This window comes from Leopardus geoffroyi, chromosome D3, assembly GCF_018350155.1.
Source record: "Leopardus geoffroyi isolate Oge1 chromosome D3, O.geoffroyi_Oge1_pat1.0, whole genome shotgun sequence".
Classification (NCBI taxonomy): domain Eukaryota; kingdom Metazoa; phylum Chordata; class Mammalia; order Carnivora; family Felidae; genus Leopardus; species Leopardus geoffroyi.
The window spans coordinates 36,048,006-36,070,161 of NC_059339.1; the positions used below are offsets into that span (position 1 = coordinate 36,048,006).

The window sequence follows — 22,156 nt, forward strand, 5'->3', positions numbered from 1 at the left end:
TAGTTAGTTACTAAACAGTGTAATATTACTTTCAGGTGTAGAATTTGGTGATTCATAATTCCATACATCACCCTGTGCTCATCACAAGTGCCTTCCTTAATCCCCATCAGCTATTTCACCCACCCCCCTTCCCATGTCCTCTGTGGTAACCATCTGCTTGTTCTCTACAGTTAAGAGTCCTTTTCTTGGTTCACCTCTCTCTATGGAAAGAGAGGGAGAAAGAGAGAGAAATGTGTGTGTGTGTGTGTGTGAAAAAGAAAATATCCAGGACAAATACAGTATGTCAATGATATATATATTTTTTGATATATATATATATATATATATATATATATATATATATATATGAGCTGTGTATCTCCAGAGAGATAGAAAGATATGTATGTGTGTGTGTGTATGTATATGTGTGTGTGTGTGTGTGTGTGTGTGTGTGTGTGTGTGTGTGTGTGTATTTCAAAGTTTGTAGATGCATTACTCTCATGACTAGGAGTCTGGAGTTTACTCACTAGGCAATTGAGAGCCATTTAAAGAAAATGCTTGGGCATGTATATATCCCAAGTATTTGGGAGTATTACTTTGTGTATTTGGGAGTATTACTGGCTGAAAGTTCTAGAAATAGACTTGATATGCAACGTTTACATTTTGAAAGGTTCTCCCAAATTATCTACGTAAGAGATGCATGTTCCCGCCAACAGTCTAAACACATATGCATTTCCCCGCATCACTGTTTAACCCTTGATATTATACAGACTTAAACTTTTTGTAGCACTTATTTCATTTCTCAATCATTAGTAAGATTGGGTAGGTACCTTTTCACATGCTTACATGCTACTTGGATTTTTTTTTTCCTATGAGTTGTCTCCTCTTATTCTTTGTCCAGTTTTTCTAATGGAATGCTTTGTCTATTTCTTATCAATCTGTATCAAGTCTATACATTGCAGCCAACAGCCCATCGACTGTTATAAATGTTGAAAATAATTTCCTCAAGTCTTCTGTCTGTATTTAGACTTTCCGAGTAGTATCTTTTGTCATTTACAAGTTTAAATATTTATATAGGTAAATCTGTCAATCTTTTAAAATAGAACTTTCTGGTTTTATTGTCAAGCACAGCAAGATATATTATAGAAATATCATCCTTATTTTTCCTAACGTGTTCTGGTAGTTTAACTTTTGTGTTTAGAACATGACTCCATTTGGTAGGAGTTTTTTTTGTATGGTGTGAGGTAGATGTCTTATATGGCATATTATTCTTGTAAAAAATGCTGGATTTGTGAATATTTATTAAATTTTATTGATCTCTATTCATAAGTGAATTTGCACTATAATTTCTACCTCATAACATTTTGGAAGGACATGACCTAGTTGTTAACAGTTGTTACCTCTGTAAAGTGCAAGGAAGAAGCAAGGATACTATTTTGAATACTTCTGTACTTAAAATATTCCTTCAGAGAGTGATATTACATTTCTAATTTAATAAAATAAAAATTTTGATTGCTGTTGAGGAAGGCTGTAAATGTCAGTCTAGGTCTCAGGCAGATGACTGATAAAAATGAAGGGCTGATCAAAAAGGGATGTGAAGGGCTAAAGCCTAAACAAAGGTGGGGAGAAGAGAGAGGAAAGGCTAGTTCGAGAACACTGAAGATGGACCTTAGGGGAATAAAACGGAGAGGCAAAGAGTAAGATCAGAAGAGTGTTTTCATGCTGTCAATTGCCAAAACGTCTGGCAGAAAACGATGATGTTGACATTTTCTGATCATTAATGGTTTGGTGTATCTTTCATAAGAGGTAAGGAGAGAACCTGAAAATAACCTGAACCTGCAGCATATTCATGTACAACATCTACTGCATTCAACCTGTTTTCTCTTCTTTTCTGCAAAAAGGATCCAAGCATACTCCCTGCCCTAAGGAAACATCTGTATCATTTGTTACTAAGTTTTTTCCAATGAGGATAATTTACCTTGCCCTCTGGTTTTTACCTATAGTCAAATGTGTTTCTATGACAGAACGTACTGTTCCTAAGATCGCTGGGGTTTTTTGTTTGTTTGTTTTTGTTTTTGTTTTTCTGGACAACTGTTCCATTTCCTTAGCATGATGTCAGTCCCCAGAGCCTCTGGTCCTCCGAGGAACATTCAACAACAGTCCTTAGCTCCAGGAGGAAGCCGTGCCTATCACTGACTCTGGCACAGGCAGTACATCTTGACTAAAGAAGAGCTTCCTCATGAGACACCATGTAAGCCCTATTTTGAGAACAGAATCCCCCTTTCGTACTTCTGGAAAGCATGGGGGGAAGACAGAGAAAGATTTGGTGGTCAGAAAACTTACGCATTTGACATTTTCCCTTTGGTACCTAGAAAAATGAACCAGCCTGTTCTACTTAACTATATCTGATGTTTAAAACCCTGATTTATGACACATTCACGTATCCCCATTATAACAGCATTTAGATCCGAGTTCAGCTGGGAGACCCTGGCTGCTGAACTCAGAGAGATTAATAGCTTCTTCTTTTGAATTATTTTTCCTATTGTTTTCATGTTAAAGTTACTTTTTACACAAAGATGTATGCCCAGTGGGATCAGAAAGAAAGGATCTGGCTACTATTTTCTGTTTGTCTAGATAGGAACATGTGGCTTCTGGGACAGATGGACTTATTTCTTGGAACTTAACATTGATTCAAAGGCTGCTCAATCTTTTCTCATAAAATATTCTGTTACTCTTAGGTAGGAATTTCCAAAACTGAGGCCAGAAAATGGTCCTGGGGCCAAAAAATATTAACTGAAAGATTCTGATCATTGAGAAAAAAATATGAACTTGTTTGATTTGATTATGAAACTTAGCTCTCAAAAGGCTGAGCCATCGATGTTCCTAACGTTGAATTTTTTCACAACGAAGCAACCAATGAACAGCATCAATAACTTAACATGAAAATCAACTTTTCCTTTTCTCTTACTTTGTTTAGCTTTCAATTAAAAACATTATTATTGTTATTAATTTTTGCATTTCAATACCAATTTTCAAAAGGTATAAGGCAACATAAATGTGAGGCTCGTCGGGTCAGGGAGGGGTTTACCAGTGATTACTGTCTGACAGCTAATCTGCTCAGGCTTTTGTCAGGAGTTCTGAAAGGTATTCAAGCAGAGGCTCCATCAGAGGAACAGTCGCGATTTTTAGAAACCTAACAACATATAATTTTGTTACATTTGCATTCAAATACATGCTAGCTTAAAAAAAATGCACCTGCTTGTTTCTATGACAATAGGCACAGCGAAATGATGCTCGTACAGATGTGATGATGACTGTCACCCCGTCACCGCTGTTATTTTTTTTTCTTGAACAATTCATCAAATTCTTCTCTGCTCTCTACCATTCAACCATTTGATATGACTATGCCACAGAAGCCGAAAGGATGTTTTGTTAATACTAAGAACCAAAAGACATTATTCAATTGTTATCCCTGAGACAATGTCTATTGACTTTGCTAATTGGATAATCACTGTTCTTCTATAATTCAGTAGTAAAATATTTTATAGCTAGCAAGATGGGGTTGCCTCCTAATCAATGCTCGTTACAAAATACTTATTGTTTTTAATACAGGTTATTTTTTAAAAATATTATGTTGTGTCTTTACATATAATAGCATATAGTCCAGAAACATCCAAAGCATTATAAATATACACCCTGAAATGATACATTATTTGAAAAAAATCAGTGGTTTTTTTTTGCTTCTATGCAGTAACCATTATAACTATCAAAGACAATAAACTTCTTAAAAGACATGATGCCATCATGCGTTTTTAAAAATACTAGACAGTCTAGCTACATGGAAATTATAATAAAAATTAAATTACTAATGAATGTGTATACTACCTCATATAATGTGATGACACCATATGTTTGAATCGGTTCCCGCCACTGAAGAAATATCTTCTCTTCAAAAGTACTTCCTTGGATGGATTCAGTGGGAACAGCGCCTGGCACTAGAAGGGGGGGGGAAATCAATAAAAGTTTGAGTGACCCCCCTCAAAATTAGATTTTTCTAGATATATTAGATTTTTAACTCTCAATTGAGACATAAGATTTAATAGGCCACAGATACATTCAGTTTTCTTTTAAAAATATGAAATTTAAAACCATTTAAATGGTTTTAGCACTGTCTTTATAAAGAAAATAATTCCATCATTTTTTTCCTTTAAAACATGAATCAATTACACGAAGATCAGTAATTACCTTTGAAATGAACTTTTGTATTCTTCAGAAATAAGGAAAAATACAGAGCAATAATAATTCCCACACACTGCTTGTGAGAGTGGAAATTGGTACAGCCACTTTGGAAAACAATTTGGTAATGGTAGTACTTAGTAAAGTTAAAGAGGCATGTATCATGTGACCCACTTCTAGGTATATTTCCGAGTAATATTCTTGCACATATACACCAGGAGACATACACTTATTGTCAATACAGCATTTTTTAAATGTTTATTTTATTTCTTTTGAGAGAGAGGGGGAGAGAGGGAGAGAGAGAAAGAGAAAGAGAGAGAGCAAGCAAGAGCGAGAGCGCTCATGCATGCAGAGCAGGAAAGAAGGCAGAGAGAGGAGAGAGAGAATCCCAAGCAGGCTCCACCTTGTCAGACAGAGTCCAACTCAGGGCTCAATCTCACGAATCCTGAGATCATGACCTGAGCCAAAATCAAGAGTCAGGAGCTTAACCGACTGAGCCACCCTGGTGCCCAACAGAGCGTTTTTTAATAAAAATAATAAATTGGAGACAAACCAAAGGGTAGGAAAGAAAGTTTTAGTCATACAATATGATACAAAAAAAGACTGAAAATAAATGGCAGCTATGTACATTATCATGGATGGATTTTATATTTATAATTTTATATTTTTATATATTTTATATTATTGAGTAACAAAAGCATGTGAAAGAAAAATAGATATGAACTGCTGTACTGATCTTTAATATATTACATATGCACAAAATGCATGTTTTAAAACGATGTGATATAGATGAAATAATATGCAATAAATATTTTTAAAAAATATTTTATGTATTAATGATTACAAAAACTGGGAATTTTGATGCCATTGTAAAAAATGTTTATTTATTTTGAGAGAGAGAGAGAGTGAGAGAGAGAGAGAGAGAGAGAGAGAGGAGAAGGGACAGAGAGAGAGGGGGAGAATCCCAAGCAGGCTCCACTCTGCCAGCATAGAGCCCAACATGAGGTTCAATATCACAAACTGTGAGATGATGACTGAGTTGAAATCCAGAGCAGGACACTTAACCAACTAAGCCATCCAGGTGCCCCTTTGGTGTGACTTTTTTAAAAACCTGAACTAACTAGTTTTCAAAAAAAAAATCTAATGGGCATAAGGGAAGGTGGAAATTTACCTGCCAATTTTCTATAAAATAACATTTAATATTGCTTAAAAATATTATTTATCTCCTCTTCATTTAAATTCCTTTTTTGCACATATGCTTTATATTATATATAATTTAGTGTATTGGTGTGTCTATCCTATTTAAAAAGTAGTAAACCTGTAGTATTTCTACATATATTTGAAGGTGCATGATCAAATTTTTTGGTGACAGTGTGAGTAATCAAAGAGTGGTTGGAGCCGGGGCGCCTGGGTGGCGCAGTCGGTTAAGCGTCTGACTTCGGCCAGGTCACGATCTCGCGGTCCGTGAGTTCGAGCCCCGCGTCAGGCTCTGGGCTGATGGCTCAGAGCCTGGAGCCTGTTTCCGATTCTGTGTCTCCCTCTCTCTCTGCCCCTCCCCCGTTCATGCTCTGTCTCTCTCTGTCCCAAAAATAAATAAACGTTGAAAAAAAAATTTTTTAAAAAAGAGTGGTTGGAGAGGCCTCACACTTCTCAAAACTTATTACAAAGCTATTATATCACGACAGTGTGGTATTGACATAAAGATAAGCATACAGATTAGTGGAAGAGAAATGAGAATACAACAACAAATCTCTACATTTGCAGTCAGGTGGTATTCATGAAGGTGCCAGGAAAATTTAATTGGGAGATAATAACCTTTTCAACAAATGGTGCTGGGACAACTGGATATCCGTATGCAAAAAAATGAAGTTGGATTCTTACCTCACACCATATATAAAGTTTACATCAAAATAGATTAAAGAGCTAAATGTATGAGCTAAAACTACAAAACTCTTAGAATGAAACACAGGTGTCAATATTCATGACCTTGGATTAGGCCACAGTTTCTTGGACATGACACCAAAGGCACACATACACAAAAAAAAGTAGATAAAGTACATCATCAGAATGAAAGGCTTTGTGCTTCAAGTGGCATTACCAAGAAAGTGAAAAGGCAACACACAGAATAGGAGAAAATTTTTGCAAATCATTTATCTGGCAAGAGACTTGTATCTTAAATACATAAAGAACTATTAAAACCCAGTAAGAAAACAAATAATCCAATTAAAAATGGGCAAAAGGTCTGTATAAACACTTTGCCAAAAAAGATACACAACTGGCCAATAAGCACATGAAAAGATGCTCAACATCAGTAGCCAGCCAGAAAATGCAAATCAAAACCACAATGACATAGTATTTCAGACCGTTAAAATGGGATAATCCAAAGGCAAATAATAAACATTGCTGAGAATGTGAAGAAACTGAAACCCTCATGTTGAAGGGAATATAAAATCATACAGCTCCTTTGAAAACAACCTAGCAGCTCTTCAAACAGATACACACAGATAAATGTACCGTGTGAATTCCACTCCTAGGTACATACAAGAGAACTGAAAACATATATCACTCAAAAAATTATACATGAATATTAAAATAAAATCATGAATATTAATATATAAATATTAATAGCATTTTCATAATACCTCAAGTGGAAACAACCCAAATGTTCATCAACTCATGAACGGATAAACACATCTCAACACAGTTTAAAAAGGGGGTTAGAGAATGTTTTAGATTGTGGGAGGATATGAATAGACCTTTAAGGGTTGGTGAGATGTCCGAGGTTGGAAAGGCTGCCTAGAATTTCAAAAGGACTCATAGGTAGTACACATTTTTTAAGTTGAGGGGCTACTGAGGTAGATGTAAGATTTTATAGTTATTTTAAACACAGCTAAGTATAGCTTGGCAAAAAAAAAAAGAAGATACAGATTCAGATTCAGACGTGAGGACTGGGTTATGATTTAAGACTTTTCAGTAATTATTTATTTATGTATTATTTTTGAGGGGGGAGGGGCAGAGGAAGAGGGAGAGAGAGAATCTCAAGCAGATTCCACATGCAGCACAGAGCCCAATGTGGGACTCAATCTCATAACTCTGGGATCCTGACCTGAGCCAAAATCAAAAGTAAGACACTTAACCGACTGAGCCACCCAGGCACCCCAAGACTTTTCAGTAATTAAAGTGTACAATTTTGGACAATTCACTGAACCTCTTTGGGTCTCAGTTTCCTCATGTCTAAAATGAGGAAGTTGGACTAAGTTCACCTCTACCACCCAAACTCTAAATAATACATAAATATGAAAATAATTGTTTATCTCAGGTTGAAGGAACTGATGTGAAACTATGCAGAAATAAAGAAAACCAACACATTTAAGAAGTTATAACACTGATAGGTTCTAAGAAAATTCAGAGTCCAGAATTTAAGATGGTAATATTCATCAATCAGAAGCTGAAGTAAAATGGGCCATGCCAGAGAAAACTCTACTTAGTCTCTTCCTCTTGACCTTGAAAGTGTTTACTATGACATCATCATCAGTCTTCTCGTGGTATCAAGGCAAATATGAGTGGCTCTATTATTCCGAGATGATATTTCCTAATTGAGAATACTTACTAATCTATGTATGTGCAGATGTAAAGAGGTGAAGACTTAGAAAAAAATGTATCTTTGGTTTCATTCAGTTAGTTTAAATCATAGTAAAATAAAATGGGAAAGTCAAAATTATGCTGAAGAGAGGACAACTTAAAGGGGTAAACTTATTAAAATGTACTGGAGATCCTGTACTTGATGGCACTGTGGACATGTTAACAAGAAAACCTAACTGAGATTCGTATATACGTCATATATATGGATATTATATAAGTATATATGTACACTATATTTATAGATAATTATATATGTATATATGTACATATACATGCATATATAATATATAAATGAATATATATAAATGATTAAATAATAATAATTAAATAATATATAAATGAATGTATATACATAATATACATATATATTTTTAAGGTCAGGAGCAGACAAAGTAAACTAAAATAAAATACCGGAAGAGTTGAATAAATTAGGAATAACAGTGTCTCACAGGAACTTAGGTCTTCTACCTGTTTTCAGAAGTTCTTAGAAATTCAGGATTTGGGATAAATAAGCTTTAGTTTCTAAGTTTGTGGAACTGAGCTCTATTCTTGTGATACCTTTAATTAACAGTGATAAAGAGGTAATTTTTTCCATGTACTTTCTCATGAAATAAATACTCAATAAACATATTTTACCAGAGTAAAATTCATAATGTTCAATGAACTGTAGCCTTTTATAATGGTAGACACATAAAGTGACCACCCCATTTTTTTCAAACTCAGGAATGACAATTATTCTATTTTTGTCTTTTTTCTCTTTCTCTGTTTTCGAAGTCTTTGTTGTTAGGAAATAATATTTGAAATAAAAGCTTTCCTAATTAACTGCATGCCCGTGTGCTACGGACACAGTAGAATTTTTTTTGGAAGTCATGCATGCCCCAACTTCTGGGACTAGCAAGATAATTTACACAAAAAGGTAAGTTATTCTTACCTCATGTTCTGATGGAACTTAACAGAACTCCCATCTCCTGTCCTTTCTCAATTCGAAACCCAAAAGTAGTGACTGGGTTCGCTCACGTGGCTTTGAGTAAGACACACCTGCTCGTCTCTACAAAGGACTACATATCATCTTCCCTCTCCTTGGTTAAAACATTACTGTTGATGAAAACCTCAATGAGGTGACGATCAGCAAACTTTACTGTTTTATCTAAAGACGAATAGAACACTTCTGAGTGTTTTATTTCGCAATCTGTATCGTGCCTACTGTTACAGAAGAATAGAAGGCTTCTTCTCTCCAGTTTGTAGTTAAGAGACGAAAAGATTAAATATAACAAAAAGAGCAAGGAAAGGTCACAAGGAGTTGCTTTGAATCACTGCAACAACAATAATGATCGCTCATTAAAGGCCTCTCTCTGTCAGCTACAGATGGCTCTCTATGTAAATTTCCTCTAACTCTAATATGCTTGACAACTCTTATTATTCTCACTTTTCAGATGAGGGAAATAAAGCCCATAGATTAAAAGATTCTTATCAGGTGCAAAGGAGGTCAGAGGGGTGAGAGTGCTACAGGCTGGAGGAGTTGGAGGCAGCTTTGTGAAGGACCTGAAGCCTGAGGAGCCCTTTGGAGGGCAGCAGAGGAAACGGAAGCGAGATGCAGCCAGGTGGACAGCAGGCGGCGCTGGAGAGCAGACCTGGAGGAAGAGCGTGGAATGGAAAGGACATGGCCTACCAGACCTGCTGCCTAGGTGACATTCTGGGCAGATTGATCTGCACTGGAGAAAAGTCACCAGTTCTAGAGTATGAGCCAGGAAAGCAGAAGACCTCGGAAGCCAAGATTTAAACAAAGTCAATGACAGCTCTGTGGAGAGAGTGACACGACACAAATGTACTTTTATATTGTGATTAAAACTTTTCTATTTCAAGTATAATTAGCAGTATTATACTAGTGTTAGGTGTACCATACGATTCCATGATTCTATACATTTCTCAGTGCTCATCAGCGTAAGTGTACTTCTAATCCCTTTTATCTATTCCACCCATTCCCCCCCCCCCCCCCCCCCCCCGCACCTACCTCTCCTCTGGCAACTACCAGTTTGTCCTCTGTATTTAAGTCTGTTTTTTGGTTTCTCTCTTTTTTTTCCCCTTTGTTCATTTGTTTTGTTTCTTAAATTCCACATATGAGTGATTTGATATGGTGTTTGTCTTTCTCTAACTTATTTCACTTTGCATTATACTCTCTAGGGTCCATCCATGCCATGTGGCAAGATTTCATTCTTTTTTACAGCTGAGTAATGTTCCATATGTTGTCCATCTATATGTGGACACCTGGGTTGCTTCTATATCTTGATTATTGTAAACAATGTCACAATAAAAATAGGGGTGCACATACCTTTTTGAATTAGTGTTTTCAATTTTTTGGATTAATACTCAGTAGTAGATTTACTGGATCATATGTTAATTCTATTTTTAATTTCTTGAGGAAACCCCATAATGTTTTCCACACTGGCTGTACCAGTATATGTTCCCACCAACAGCGCACAGAGTTCCTTTTTCTCCACATCCTTACCAACACTTGTTATTTCTTGTGTTTTTGATTTTAGCCATTCTGACAGGTATAAGGTGACATCTCATTGTGGTTTTAACTTGCATTTCTCTGATGATGAGTGATGTTGAGCATCTCTTCATGTGTCTATTGGCCATCTGTGTGTCTTCTTTGGAAAAATGTCTCTTCAGGTCTTTTGCCTGTTTTTAAATTGGATTATTTGTTTTCTTGGCACTGAATTGTATATGTTCTTTGTATATGTTTGATGTTAACCTCTGTCAGCTATATCATCTGCAAATATCTTCTCCCATTCAGTAGGTTGCCTTTTTGAGGTTTTGATTATTTCCTTTGCTACGCAAAAGCTGTTTATTTTGATGTAGTCCCAACAGTTCAATTTTCCTTTTCTTTTACCTTGCCAGAGGAGACATACCTAGAAAAATGTCTCCACAGCTGATGTCAAAGAGAGAGGACTCAACTAAATAAAATCAGAAACGAAGGAGGAGAAATAACAGAGATGCAGGAGTATTTTAAACATGTTTTGTGGCTGAGTAGGCAACATTAAAATGGGCAAAAGCTGGAACCACCAAGGAAGGTTAGAAATTTCAGCATGTAGGGGCGCCTGGGTGGCTCAGTCGGTTAAGCCTCCGACTTCAGCTCAGGTCATGATCTCACAGTCCATGAGTTCAAGCCCCACGTCGGGCTCTGTGCTGACAGCTCAGAGCCTGGAACCTGCTTTAGATTCTGTGCCTCCCTCTCTCTCTGCCTCTCCCCTGCTCATGCTTTGTCTCTGTCTCTCAATAATAAATAAACATTAAAAAAAATTAGGGGCCCCTGGGTGGCTCAGTCAGTTAAGTGTCTGACTTCTGCTCAGGTCATTATCTCACAGCTCGTGGGTTCGAGCCCCGTGTTGGGCTCTGTGCTGACAGCTCAGAGCCTGGAGCCTGCTTCGGGATCTGGGTCTCCCTCTCTCTCTGCCCCTCCCCTGATCATGCTCTGTCTCTCTCTGTCTCAAAAATAAAACAAAAACATTAAAAAAATTAAAAAAGAAAAGAAATTTCAGCATGCAATAACGAGGATCCGGATATAGGTAGTGGAAATTGAGAGAAAAGAACAAGTTAGTATTTTGGAAGTAGAAACAACAGGAGTTAGAACCAAATTAGCATAGAAATATGGAGGTGGGGGTCAGAGGTGGCCAACTGACAATGTTGACACCTTATTCCACTTTTCTGGAAGATGACCAAGAACTCAGAGAAAGAGAGACGGGGCCCCGAGTCTCAGCCCTGATCGGGTGACCTGAAGGAAGCTAATATTCCTGACAAAAATAACTGCAGTGAGACAACTATTTGAAAGCAACCAGCACAGGCAGGGCTTGATGGGGCTACAGAAAAGAAAAGAGAAATCTGTGGGATGAGCTCATCATTTACTCTGGCCGGTTCCCATAATCGGTGATCAAGGATCACTGCATAATCAGTTGCATGAAGAAAAAGGAAAAAAGTGAAATATCTTTTGCCCAGGAATAAGTAAGTGTATTCACTTAATGGGCTTCTCAAGTTCCTTGCCATCTTATTCTGATGCCTGGCAAAGAAATTTTAGGCCAAATATATGATATGCTACCACCATATTTTATGTGCCATATGTACATGTTATTGTGCACGAGGGTCCCCTGTATAATCAATGTAAAAGCTCATTTGTGTCCATGCTCTGGGATTCAATGGATAATTTTACTATGTTAAATTATTTTAGAGGTTTACTGCAACTCTGTATTTTCTTTCTTTGATGAGTTGCTAGTGACATGCACTGCCCATTTGTTAAATCCTTGTTTATTGAGGTAATATCCAATTATAATATTGGTCCTATGGGAAAGTATCATCTATTACATGGCCAGCAACCTAATGAGGTAATTTCTCAGCACTGTGCTGAAAAGCAAGAGCAGCCTCTATTTTGTGCTGAATTTTTATCTGAACTATGAAATATGTTTCAGAATGCCATGTAAATATATTTAAATAAGCATTTCATATAATCTCCTACCCAAACAACAACTCTTAAGTCTAGCATGATAATAAAATTTGAATGAAGAACTATTTAGAGCAATGTAGAATAATTACATATAGAAAGGCAACTGTATGACACATAAAGAATTAAAATAAACTTCTGTATCTTTACTCCTTTACCCTTTTACATCGGTGCTTAAATTCAGAGGCACAGATACACATTTATATTTTTCAACACAGTAACTCATTCCTTCACTTTCATTACAGAGATCTCAACCTAAAAGAAGTAATGGGCTGTTTCTTTGAAAGAATATGTATTTCATGTAAACATGTCATTTAAAAGTACTTACAGTCTTCATCTGTCTGTACTATGAGTTCCTGACTTTCTTTCCGTCCCTCGGGATTCATGAGGATGAGTTTCACGCTGACGTTGGTGTATGGTGAGAGGTTAGTGATCGTATGTTGAGGGTGTGAATTATCTGTGTCCCAGCTTACTTCTTCTCGCACTTGTTCCTGCCCTCCCACTTGGTAACAGTAGTGGACCGTGAGATTATAGCTATGGCAGCGAGTTACATTATATCCGAAAGGCTCCCAACGGATGGTGATTTGTCGAGACTTGACTTCCACCACTTCCAGTTTTCTTGGGCCACGCATGGGATCTAATACAGAAAAGAAAAGGAGGAACAAGAAAACAGAAGAGAAATGAATTGTAAGAGGTCGGTGAAGGCCAGATGTCACAGATAGTCTTAGTTGTCCCGAATATCTGGTCTCTTCCATGATAACGAAATCCCTAAATCGTAACTGGGCATAAGGCCACCCAGAATAAAGAGCAGAATCTTCAGTGGCTTCTGCAGCGAGGTGCGGCTCTGTGTCTAAATTCTGGTGATTGGCATACAAGATGAGATCAAGAATGGTTCCTGGGAGGCGTCCTTAAAAGGAACTCGCCATCTTTTCTCCTTCTTCCTTCCTGTTTGCTGGATTGAGGATATGATGTTTTTCGCTCATGCCAACAGGATGGGCCACGAGGCACATACACATTAACCATTCGAAGCAATGATGAAGGACCCAGAGTTTCTACTAATCACTGAGTTACCATTCTATCCCTGAACTGACAACTTCCAAAATTTTCATTAGAGGGAAATACAGTGCTTTTCTTTAAGGCTCTTCTCCTCTGAGGCTCTGACATATGAAACCAATCTCAATGTGAATTGACAAATATGTTTTATCTTTTAAAATTAATTTACAATTACGTAATTGGAAAACGGAAGAGAAAAAGCTTGAGAATTCAGCATGAAATAACCTAATGATTAGAGGGCATAAACCTCTGAGCAGGACTCCAGGCCTTTTCTGCGTTTTGATTTGCATAGAATTTCATGCAATTACTCTACAAGTAGTTCTTTCCTATCCCTGACAAGGTCTTCGTATTACTGCTGAGCCCAAGCTCCAGATACAGAGTTTCAAACTTAGAAATCTAAATGATTTGCAGGGACTATATAAGTATTTCAAAAGTTTTAAAAGAAAGAATATATACAGAGAAAGCTTTAACTTGTTCATGAGATGATGATGAAAACCACAGTACTAAATACATAATACTTGGGGTGCCTGGGTGGCTCAGATGGTTAAACATCTAACTCTTGATTTCTTACGGTTTGAGAGATCAAGCCCCGTGTCAGGCTCCTTGCTGTTAGCTTGGGATTCTCTCTCTCCCTCTCTCTCTGCCCCTCCCCTGCTCATGCTCCCTCTCTCTCTCTCTCTCTCTGTCTCTCTCTCTCTCAAAAAAACAAACTTTAAAAAATAAACATGGGGTCCCTGGGTGGCTCATTCCATTAAGCATCCGACTTCGGCTCAGGTCATGAGCTCATGGTTTGTAGGTTCAAGCCCTGTGTTGGGCTCTGTGCTGGCAGCTCAGAACCTGGAGCCTGCTTCAGATTCTGTGTCTCCCCCCCTCTCTCTCTCTCTCTCTCTCTCTCTCTGCCCCTCCCTCCCTGCTTGTGTTCTCTCTCTGTCTCTCAATAAAATGAATATATGTAAAAAAGATACATAACATTTATTGAGCACTTACTATTTGCTATACACTTTTCTAAGCAGTTTACCTTTCATGGATTTGCTCATCTAAAATGCTCTGTTTTGGACTATCCATAAATATACTTACTCCACATCTTCTGACTTTTTGTTTTCCTGAATTGCGGTCATCACACATGAATGTAAAGAGATCCATGATTGGTAAGGGAAAATCAGCACGAAAACTTGAGAAATAATAGCTATTTACTGTATGTGCACATATTCTGTGTGACTTGCTTTCTATACAGTCTCTATTCCTCAAAGCAATCCTGAGAATCAAGTGCTATTCTTCCCAATATACAGATGAAAAAAATTGCAGCCAAGGTGGGTCCAAGAACTTGGCTCAAGGTTTCACTATGGCTCTTGAATTCATATATGTCTGACAACGAACCGTGTGGCTTTAACTCTCTACTGCAGAGTATCTACCAAAATAAAGAAATTATCAGATTTAAATTAGAATGTTCAAGATATCCCCAAACCCACCTAAAACATGACCACAGACTGTAAAATATAACAAAGATCGCATGCATTTAATCTTTGAACAAAAGTGCTTGTGAAGATTCTTTCCTCTTCTCTTTCTAATTCCATAGAAGAGGGGTCTACGCCATGTTCCCCATTTCAGCTTTGCCAGAAAACTCTATCTATACTTTGTGGCTATTGGAGATTTGTCTGGACTAACATTGAAGTTCATTTCTTGATTTCCATTTGTGCATAAATTCCTTGTTTTCTCCATCACTTAGGACGTAGGGAGAACCTAGAACTACTAACTACTTCCTTTCCGGTGACCTCCAACAGATGAAAACACTTCAACAGAAATGATACCTTGGTTTTATATGTGCAAGATGGGATTTATCAGCCAGATATCTGCTCAAACCATAAAATGAGGTTAATAATGATCATCATGCTACTCTGTCCTATAGTAATTCTAGGAACCAAGGACGAGTGAGACAAAAACTCCCCCAGAGAATCCTGAGTGGCATCCTCACGGAATGCACCTTATTACTAAATCAATGTCTTATATTTAAATTGCTAGTATTAGGGGAAATATCATAAATAAGTTATTTGTAAATAACATTGACAGTTTTTTCCAGTCTCATGACATTTTGCAATGTAAAGGAAATGTCTAATTTTATATGATGCTTTGTTAGTTGAATGTTTACAACACTTTTAATATGCTCCAGATCCCTTATACATAAACGGATTAACAAACATCTCTTTGCCCCTTTCCTTATTAATCACAGGTATCCAAGAGAACTGTTCTAAAGCATTTTCCCAAGGTTTTCATCAATTCTACTTACTAATAAAATGACTAAATGTTTCAGATATTAAACAATGCAGTTCCTACTTAATTTCCATTTAAAAAAACTACTTTCTATTACATAAACAGGCCTGCATCATTTCTTAGTCAAGAAAATACACACATGGACCAAGTTCTTAGTCAAGAAAATACAGGCGTGGACTAAGTTCCAGGAATAAAAAAGCCAAGGGTTCAGTCTATTTACTGGTCAAGTTTTCTTGACATGCATGCTGGCTTCCCCTCTGTTAATACCTCTAAAAATTCCATCATGGTAAAATCATGTCTCAAACTTCCCATAAATTTGTCAAAGAAAACAGCTAAGCCTTGCACAAAACAACCACATCTGTGGCCAAGGTTCCAGAGTTGCTACTGTCAAAAGGGGTAACTAGCAGACTAGAGACCGAGGCTGTTTGAGGTCTAAACCTTAGATGCAAAGAGGTGTGTGCTCATTGGCTTGAATCTTCAAGATTCTGGTTCACCACCAGAACAACACTATCTTACAGAAGCTGTTACAAACAAGATATCACCATTTACGTTCTCTTGGGCCTTTGCCTCGAGTATAATGCTGTTGTGTCTCCTAATACGTCCACGCCGAAATGGCAGGGGCACATCATATCAACGGGGGTCAGGGATGAATGTCACTTTATCGCTCCATTCCAGCCATCCCCTGACTTCACCATCAGTGGAAAACTTAAGAGAGAAATTGAATCAATACCATGATGCAGAGGCTCCTGGGTAGCTCAGTCAGTTGAGCGCCCAACTCTTGATCTTGGCTCAGGTCATGATCTCGTGGTTTGTGGGATCAAAATCTCCTGCACTGATGGTGTGGAGCCTGACTGGGACGTCCCCTCTCTCTCTCTCTCTGCCTCCTGCCCACCCTGCTCACACACACACTCTCTCTCTCAAAATAAATAAGTAAACTTAGAAAAAAATACCACAACGCAGGCAACGAGGTCCACCTTAGATGGAGAGCTGTCATTTCTCTCACCAGGGCCAGAAGGTAAGAATTAGTTAAGTGAGACGGGAAAATGGGAACTGGTAACATAAACTGAACGCTGTGAGTTGCCAACTATCTGTGATGACATTCTTTTTTGAGGGTAACGTTGACAGGATAAGTACAAGGACTAAGGGAATCTGACAATCCTTTCAAGTCATGCTAAGCAAATGGCCTGATTTTATTGCTTTTTTTCGTTTGTTCTGCCATTCTGAAAATCAAGCTCTGATCCAGAAATGGTGTATAATGGTTACATCTTAAGTTAGTGTTTTATAGAACCTTTATCTTCAATGCGTCTGCTGGAACCATTTCGATTAGCGCGCTGCTAAGTGTGAATGAGGCATTCCATGGGGACATTTACTCCAGTGAGTTATACTGATGATCGCTGCAGACTTTGAAGGGCATTGTTGTAGAAATATATCACAGCGTAGGCAGTAAATGGCAACTTCATAACCAGAAATGTGTAATTTCAGTCGGCTAATTACAACTCATACTGCATTTCTAGGAGCAGAATGTGAGCACTGCCAAAAACACTTGGAATATATTACTACCATTATATGTGCACAAAATAAATCTCTTAGGGTTAGATAACAGGGTAATCAATTATATTCACAGGACCACTAGGCAGATATTTGCTTCTGTTTCCTCATGATCCTGGAGGTGCTACTGGGGATGCGAGTCGCTTCCAAGGCCGTTCTTCTTCACACTCACACCCTTGGCCCACACTGGAATGGGTCTCATGACAGGCCCCACTGGCGTGAATCATGAGGCCAGGCGGCCCAACCTGGGCCCAGTGACTCATGATAAGAGACTAGAACAGCCTCCCTGAGGAGAGCAATGGCTGTCGTGCCTGAAGCTTAGTCAGGGAGTTCTTACCGCTTCCCGGGCTGGCGGCAGCATTTTTCATTCTGTTCTCTTTCTGCCAGTTCCAGCCAGGTTTCATGCAGAGAAGTCTGACAGTCACAGTCCTGACCTGGGGGACCAGCAAGCCCAGTACTAGCCTCTGGCACTTTAGCATCCTATTTAATCAGTGATCCTGGCTCCTTCTACACTCAGTCCTGTTTTCCTACGAATAAGGGCAGAAACTGACTGGGAGGATCAATTTCCACTGCAGGTTCAATTCACAGCTCATTTCTCTGGAACTCTGCTCTTTACTTCTATTACAACTACGGTGCTTTTTCAGAAACTCAATTTCAGAACCTGTGAGAGATATTTGGGTGTAATTTTAGGATCCTGCCATTGACAATCAAATACATAGATTACAACCAATGCTCCCGCTAACAGGTTTCTCTTTTCTTCCTCTTCATGAACTATCCAGAGGTCTGTTACAATAAAAGCGGTAACAACCAGAATGGCATGGTAGGTCCCCTTTGGCACCTTCAGCTACTGTGTTTCTGCCTTGTCAGTCACACAAAGGGAGACAAAATAATAATGCAACAGCTTTCTTTACTAGCCAGTTAAATCAGAGCAAATATTCGTTTAATTAATACTATATTGGCTTACCCAAGCACTCGATATTCCTCAGAAGCAAAGATTCCAGGCACACGGCACTGTTTTCAAGTGACATAAATATAGTCTTTGAGTCAGTCAATGTTTTCCAGAGTTTAAAAAGTGTCCCCTGTCAGTGAAGTTGAAAATTTAATTGATAAAATTTATTAAATTTAATTTATGCTACCTTACAGGCATCTATATATCTGGGATGTAATTGTAGAAGTTAAAAGTCACCATATGAATAGTCTTTTCCCCCATAAAACTTTTCACAGGTATCATGTGAATTGTTTTTGGATTGTATCATAATTAAAATCAAGAAATGTACTTGAAAATTGTCTGTTTTTCTGAACTATTTCACACAATGCTACATAGAAAGAATAGTTTCTTGCCAAACACAAAAAACCCTAAATTTCAAACATCATACTGATTTAAGAGATGAAAAAACAGGCTCACTGAACAAATGAATGGAAGTATAGCAGTGCTAAGGCTTGCACATAATCAAACATTCTCCTTCCTTCCTTGGTCGAGGATGGACATATTCTTCACAATGTCCCATGTGCTTTCCAAGTGTGGGTTTGAACTTGGCCTAAATGATACAGGTATGTAATCGACTGGCCCATGTTGCTGGAAAATGTACTATCCACCTACCACTTTTATTGATAGTTTTCATTTCCCTCCCAGGAGAAAGCCGAAATTCCTATTCACATTCTTAGGAAAATGTGAAGGATTCTTGCATGACAAAGTGACTACTGGAAGGTGAGACCCTCAGGAAGGAGCCCAAGGCTGCATACACACACTCTAACTAGGAGCAACCACTTACAGCCTGGGGGAGAATTCTCTAGTGGTGTCAGGCAATACTTGAAAGAGCAGAGTGGGAAGATGCTTTTGTTTAGTGTTTGGTTTGCGGGCACACACACACACACACACACACACACACACACACAAATCTATCTACCTATCATCTATCTGTCTCAGGTGTTTGGTTAATCACCCAGCGTGCATGCTTGCTTTTAGGATAATTTCACCAAATCTTTCAGGGTAATATTTTTTAAACAATTTTTTTTTTTTTTTTTTAGTGTAACGTTCTTAAGCAAAGTTTGTTGAAAGGCAGGTGGAAAAAAGAGGCAGTGAACAATTTACTGTTGACAACTTCTGAAGAAAAGAAATTTATGCATTGACAAGGCACTCAATAGCAATAGCCTTTGTCATATTTTATTCTGCCTGCATTGATTAACTGCACAGAAGAGGGCCGGAAGTCCCACAATGCTTGAAAGACGTAATTCTGTTAAGCATGAGTATTCTTTTCATTGGCGTTAATTTAAGGTCGTTGAAATTTTAAGTAATAAAACCTTGGAAAAGCATTGAAAAGTCCTAAGTAAAACAATCACCTGTGCACCTACTAATATCAAATATGTTTTTGTGTTTTGCCTCAGATCAGTTTTTACGAAAGAAAGAAAATACTACTGATATAAATTCTTGCCACTTTCCTGCAAGCAATCCCAAGGTTATTATGTTTCGTTCCCAGACATGTTTTTATACTTTCCTTACATACATCTGGGATGATTACAATTTTACATAAATGCTACCATTCTTTGCAGCTTGAAAATTCATTCAATGTTAGCCAAGTTTAAAAATATAAATCTAGTTATAATTTTAACTGGTGTATAGAATTCTATTAAACAAGCCATGGCTTACTTATAGGTCCCTCCATTGAGAACAGATAGGGTGAGTCTACTTTTTCTCTGTTACAAGCACCGTACAAGGAACATCCTCGCACACATGTTCCTTAGCCACCATTTCCCTTGAGTAAACACAAAATGTGGGACTCTTGGCCTGTAGAGTTTGTACATTTTGTACAAGTGTACGAGATAATGCCGAATTGCTCTCCAAAAGGAAAACAACATTCAGACGTTCCTTTCCCCTCAGCGAGATTCTATTTCAAGGCTAAAAAGCTAAAGCCCCTTCCTGAGGCGAGATCTTGAATTATTGGTATTGGTTCCAGTAAAATGTAAATAAGCAAAGTCTCCTATGGGGCCATTTTAGGAGCTGTCTCATTTATATGATATAATCTTTGAAATGGAAATGTATTATGTACAGAAGTATCTTCCTTCAGCGATAGCAACTCTGCCTGGCACGTGTTTATGTTAAGAGTCTCTCCCAATAACCATTCATCACATCATTATTATGTGGATCTGCCCAAAGCAAAATAAAAAATTCAAACTCACCACATAGAGAACTAGATAAATTAATGAACTGATAGATAATATATCCATAAAATAATTGTTAATTTTTCTGATGACAACAAAATGGCACATCATTTACTACGAAGGAGTCTTTCACTTCCACACAACTAGATCCAGCATATATATTTTTTTAACTGCACAGAATGTAATGTATCTCCAGTGGCACCTCACACCGTGTTCCTGTCGACAATAAAATAACATGATAGCTGCCTACCTCCTCTCTGCAATCTAAAGAATAACGCTTGGGCCAGGGGCAGCATAGGGAAGCTAAACCTGAGGGCTCCAGGTTAATCTCAGATACTTGGAAGTAGCTCAAGTCAACAGTAGTAGTCGATAGTCAGTACTACCACTTGGATTCCAGGAGACAAAAACACAAATGTTCTCGGAACAAAATCATTCCTCAATACGGTTTTCAAAGATAAAGACCAGCCAAATGTGAGCTCATTAGTGGAGATCACCAAAATTCCCCAGAAAACTGCCACAGTGAGTCAGCAGAAACAGGAAACAACAGATGTCGATGTAGACGAAGAATATAAAATGGGAGTACCACTTCCAAGTTTAAAAATGTAATCACAAAAATAAGCATGCCACCATGAAAAACAACCAGCTGGATTGTGAAAACAACTAAATATAACTTTTAGAAATAAAAGATTAAAATACAACAAAAACTCAAAGGATGAATAAAACAACAAGATTGGACACAGCTTAAGAGAAAATTAATGAACTAGAAGATATATCAGAGAAGAATATCCAGAGTGCAGCACAGAGAACCAGAAACAGGAAAGCAGTAGAAAATAGGAAAGAGAGATGCAGAACAGAATATGAGAGGCTGACTCATTTCTAATCTCGCCGGGAGGAGAACAGAGAGAATAGAAGGAGAGGCACACTATCTGAAGATATAATGTCAGAAATTTCTAGAACTGACAGAAGACATCAATGAAAATATAAAGAAAGTATAACATGCACAAATTAGGTACACACTTAGACATCATGTAGTTTGACTACAGACACCAAAATCAAAGAGAAGATCTTAAAAATATCTGGAGAGAAAGACGTATCACTTACAAAGTAATAGCAATTAGGTTGACAGGAGGTTTCTCAACACATCCATGGAAGGCAGAAAATGGGAACAGTATCTCCAAAGTGCTGAGAGAAAACATGCCAACTTACAACTGTAAATCTAGCAAAATTATCTTTCAATAAGTAAAGGTCAAAGGATGATTTCAAAGAATCAAAACTGAGTAAGTTTACTACAAATAACCTACAGTCAAGGACAAACTTCAGGAAGAAAAAAAATGATGTTTGAAGGAAAGTCTGAGATGCTAGGAGAAATGAGATGAGGAAAAATATCTAAATTTGTATTCGTAAACTAATAATAATGTCTAATGTGAGAGGTTTTAAAAATAGCATGGAATTAAACTACTAACAATAAGAGTAGTGTAGACAGAGAAGGCAATGCTCAGCGTCGGAAGAGTACAAGATCCTTACATCACTGGGAACATGGGGGTTTAAGTTATTAATTATAGGCTTTTCTAAAGTATGCAGGATAAATTTTCTACAGTCAACCACAACAAAAATAGTAGTAGGCGACCTTTTGCAACTATAAAGAATAATAATTTTTAAAAACCTCATACATTCATAGGAAAAACAAATGTCAAATACCTATACAAGCAATTCTACTTGTTGGTAGAAACATGTCCAGATACATCACAAATCACAGTAAATGTAAATGGAAACCTG

The 22,156-nt window shown here is 37.6% G+C and overlaps 1 protein-coding gene across 11 annotated transcripts in view; it reads right to left on the reverse strand.

Moving 5' to 3' along the window:
- Positions 1-22,156, reverse strand: part of PTPRM (protein tyrosine phosphatase receptor type M) — a 796,726-nt gene that overhangs the window by 300,627 nt on the left and 473,943 nt on the right. For all 11 annotated transcript variants that reach the window (XM_045459381.1, XM_045459379.1, XM_045459380.1 and 8 more), the window contains 2 exons: positions 12,681-12,989; positions 3,865-3,974 (listed from right to left, as the gene is read on the reverse strand). In XM_045459381.1, the coding sequence (XP_045315337.1) occupies positions 3,865-3,974; positions 12,681-12,989 (419 nt within the window). The remainder of the gene's footprint in view (positions 1-3,864; positions 3,975-12,680; positions 12,990-22,156) is intronic.